At 43.0% G+C, this 4,114-nt stretch overlaps 1 protein-coding gene across 1 annotated transcript; it reads left to right on the top strand.

Annotated features, from left to right (window-relative positions):
• Window positions 1-508: 508 nt before the first annotated feature.
• LOC124484345 lies at window positions 509-3,506 on the top strand. Its single transcript, XM_047045231.1, has 5 exons — window positions 509-2,002; window positions 2,142-2,216; window positions 2,340-2,477; window positions 2,621-2,934; window positions 3,031-3,506. Exons 1-5 carry the CDS (start codon window positions 1,829-1,831, stop codon window positions 3,131-3,133), a joined length of 804 nt encoding a protein of 267 aa, XP_046901187.1. The 5' UTR covers window positions 509-1,828; the 3' UTR covers window positions 3,134-3,506.
• Window positions 3,507-4,114: the final 608 nt, after the last annotated feature.

Below are 4,114 nucleotides of genomic sequence, written 5' to 3'. Positions count from 1 at the left end.
AACAGAGCTAACAGAAAGATGGTTAACCTAAGCCTACTACAAGCCAGACGGACTATTGCAAAATGTTGGAAATCTTTACAGGGGCTGACTACCAAAGGCTGGCTAGAGGACATTGTACAAGTTATAGCCATGGAAAAAATAACATATTCACTGAAAGGAAAATATGCACAGTTTGAAGAAATGTGGACTTCCTTCTTGGACTTTGTTATGGGCCCTCAATTTCTTAGGGCTATAAAGTGACCATACAGACATTACGCCTGTAAAATCGATGGGCAACCCACTGTCTAAATACCTCTTGCCAATGTACCAATGAATGTGCCATCTGGTTTTGAGTGTGCCATTGTATATAATTTATTTTATTTGTATTATTATTATTTTTTTGTTTGTTAGATAGCTTGTTTCTTATGTTTACTGTATTTGTAACTTGTTCTTCCCTGAAAGGAAAAAAAAAAGAAAAGAAAAATCCAATAAACACATTTAGAAAAAAAACAAAAAAAACAATGCTTGCCACAGGAGAAACAGCTTACGTTTTTTTTTATAGTAACTGACCGCACTAATTCTCAACACTGAGAATAGTGGCACCTGAGGCACATTTGACTGGCTATCGCGACCAATCACTCACCTCGGTTTGAGGTTCGAGAGACAATCAGTAGTCGCGAAATCTTCTACTGTGTCCAATCGGATCTCACCCTGTCCATAATTGCGTCACACCCTAGGCCGGTTTAGCCAATCGGCACAGGTCCATCTCCAATTACGTCACACGGCACTGAGCCATAGCAACGGCGTTTACAACCCCAGAGACCTCCGAAGATGTGAAGTGACAGAAAGTCGCGTCAGTTAGTATCGTCTTTGCGAGTCATTGCAGAATACACAATTTCCAGCGGTTTGCAGTACCGTACAACGAAATACATACATAGCTAGTTAAAAAAGAATCTGGTTGACATTTCAATACATGTTATCATTCATTAGGTAAATGACAAGTAATATCACACATTTTAGAGTTTGTCATGTAGCTAGATTTCCTCAGGTACCGTATCTAGAGTAAGTACTGTAGACTGCATTAATTAGCTACAGTAGTAGCTGGCATTTACTTATTAAAGGAATTACTAGTGGGCTACTGTAGCAACAGATGTTATTCGGACTAGCAACCGCAATATTTATCCTGCTATATATTATCGATATCACTGGGGTCCAAATAAAATTAAAAAACAAACTTTTTAATTTGTGGTAATAAAGAATGAAAATAAAGAACATTTATTGAAAAATATTACTTTATAAATATTATCTGTTAAGTAACTAGCTGTAACAATAAATACATGTTATTTTATTAGTGTGAAACATTGCTCCTTTTACCTTTAAATGTCGAGTTTAAAAAGCCACAAAGGTATGGGGGATGGGGAATGGATGTCCTGTTTGAAGAAGTTTGCCAGCTCTGGGGTTTGGCCTGCTAATGCAGGCGACAGGCCATCCCCAAGACAGAAGAGGTGGTACAACCTCTTTCAAAAGGTATGTAAAATGACCAAACATCACTGAAAAACATTTATGTATTCTGATGGCCTATGAAAGATGATGAATTGCCAGAAATACCAGTCACAGTATGGGACCTTAATAAGGATAATGAACAGCAACTTCAGTGTCATGTTTAGTCACCAATAAAAGATTATGTCAAAACGTTCCATTTCTATTGGATTGTTTTCTGTAAAAAATATGTTTTAATTGTTTTAAATGCTGTTTGGTGGGACACAGCAGTGTACTTGTGGCTTTCACAACTCAAAGGTAATGTGCATGAGACTTTTTGACACCAAAACACTAAAATAATCACTTTGTGATGTGCTCAGTCATGGGATGTCTGACATGGATCTCTCTGTCCCTAATCCGGCCAACCACTGGACAAACGGAGGCACAGACTTCTACCTATGCCCCTCCTCCACTGGGAATGGCCTCTGCCTCTGTCTCGGCCGCTGTCCCAGTACCTGCACGGCCCACACTGAATTTGTCCATGGTTACTATTTCCATATTATTATTGTCATACAAGCCATAAATTATGGACAACCACTGATTACACATGATGATGGCAAAATGGAAGCGCATTGCAGGTTTACAATGTATTCCTTTGATAAATGCTCTAATTGTCACCACAGTTTTCTAAACCACGATTTGGAAGCTCACATGGCGCTGCTGCAAAGCCCAATGTGAATGTGGTTAGGAAAGCGAAGGTAAATATGATTATATGTAAATATATATTTATAGGTTAACATGAGCAAACCTAACCTTAAGAGCTTGATTTGATTCCATCGAGCTCTACTTTTTACAAATGCTTCCCCCCCCCCTTCTCCCAGCCTCTGTCCAGTCCTCCCACCATATCAGGAGACACCCAGGCCAATGCCAGCTCATCTATTGCCTCTGTGAGGCCCAGCACAGCTTCAAGCCTCAGCACTGTTGTCTCCGAGGCCAGCACCGGTCCTGCAATTGCTGCTGTAAGTGTTGTGTTCTTTGAACTGTTTTTTGTTTTATAAGATGAGGATGTTCTCATATGATTGGGGTACTCTGTTTGTTTTTGTAAATGCTGCATATTTGTTTGTCTGGCAAGCTGTGTTTGAACTTTAAGCTCTGGTATCAGCCACCAGGCTCTGCCCTGATATACCATCAGGCTCCAACACCGGACCGCTTTTTTGCCCACAGGCTCTTGGTATGGATACCCTATCACTTGTGGAAAGTGAGGGTATTCTGCCAAACCTGTGGGAAGCAGCTGACGGGGTATGGTGTGCACAATAGGGTGCGGAAGGTCCTGGACGTGGACCGCTACTACCTGATGGTGACGGAGACACTAAGGTGCACTGTGTGTTGCCTGACCCATCTGGCAACCAGTCAGGCTGTCCTGGACCAGCTGGACCTGCCTCACAGGAGGAAGTTCAGGATGATCCTGACACGCTTGTGAGTTGAAGTCTACAATCATTATCTGATAATACCTGCTGCAGGTCCAAACATGATTGAACAAGTTCTTGAAACAAATCTCTCTTTTCTTCAAAGATATGCTTGCGACATACGGTTGATCCACATGTTGTGGGAACAGACCCTTGGCAACAGCCGGGCGTGCTTGGTGAACCAGCTGCGGGAGAACCCTGGGGAATAGTGGTTGGACCTCCTGGCCGACTACTTGGCCTTGTGCGGTCTTTGTTGCCAAGCCCAGCTTCTTCCCAGTGACCTGCCAGGAGCCTCCACAGCCAGTCGATGTCCCAACCAGCCGGTGGGTGCTGTCAGTGTATGGAAGGGACATCATCAGACGGATGGACCATATAAAGACGTCCATCACGTCAACCTTTGGGTCCATTTTAAAGATTGACTCCACCAAGAATGTAATACGAAACACAATGAAAACATGAATCCTCACTGACTTGTATTCTTGGAAGCATGCATACACACACACCCATGCCTTTGATTAAGACTGCAGTAATAAATACACTTCTGTGTTTAGTTTACAGACTTTCTTTTGAAAGCTGTCATTAAGTTTTTTGTTGTAATTTCAGATGACGACATGGCATGGCATTCTGGGTGACCTCGGTGGTGAATGAGATTGGCCAGGTCCTCGTCAGTGTCCTGACTGCCCAGGGGGGACAGGGGCTGGACCTGATGGTCTCAGGTTTCATTGGGAGGTACACCCAGGCAGGTGCAGCTCCCCGGTCCTGCTCTATGTGGACTGTGGCTGCTGCTCGGAGGAGGGGAGGAAACTAAGTTTTTGGCCAGGTTTTGTGGGTAGCCAGACCTAAAGATAAGGCTGGACATATGGGGCCGGTTGCACAAAACACCTTAAGTCTTTTCCTTAATTATGACACTTAAGGGTACATTTCTCCTTAACAGGGGCGTGGCCACGTGGGGGCCAGGGCCCCCCCTGGCCAGAGAATGGCCACCCTGCCGGCCCCCCCCAACCTCACGGCAAAATAATAATAAATACAAAAAAGAAACACCCTCCTGAACAGAAACAGAATAAAACTTAAATAAATGCATTAGTATTTTTTTATCAAGTCGTCTTATATTGTCATTTGTCACTTTTGTCACGCTACAACATAGACTTATATATTAGTAGACACGGCTACTTTTGTCTTACAAGATGGCG

This window comes from Hypomesus transpacificus, chromosome 22, assembly GCF_021917145.1.
Source record: "Hypomesus transpacificus isolate Combined female chromosome 22, fHypTra1, whole genome shotgun sequence".
Lineage (NCBI taxonomy): Eukaryota > Metazoa > Chordata > Actinopteri > Osmeriformes > Osmeridae > Hypomesus > Hypomesus transpacificus.
This window is presented reverse-complemented; position numbering and strand designations above follow the sequence as displayed.

Coding starts and splice junctions, on each gene's coding strand:
- LOC124484345 (XM_047045231.1), top strand. CDS start 1,829: ATGTGCTCAGTCATGGGATGTCTGACATGGATCTCTCTGTCCCTAATC. Junction 2,217..2,339: donor ATGTGGTTAGGAAAGCGAAG/GTAAATATGATT, acceptor CCCTTCTCCCAG/CCTCTGTCCAGTCCTCCCAC. Junction 2,935..3,030: donor AGGATGATCCTGACACGCTT/GTGAGTTGAAGT, acceptor TTTTCTTCAAAG/ATATGCTTGCGACATACGGT.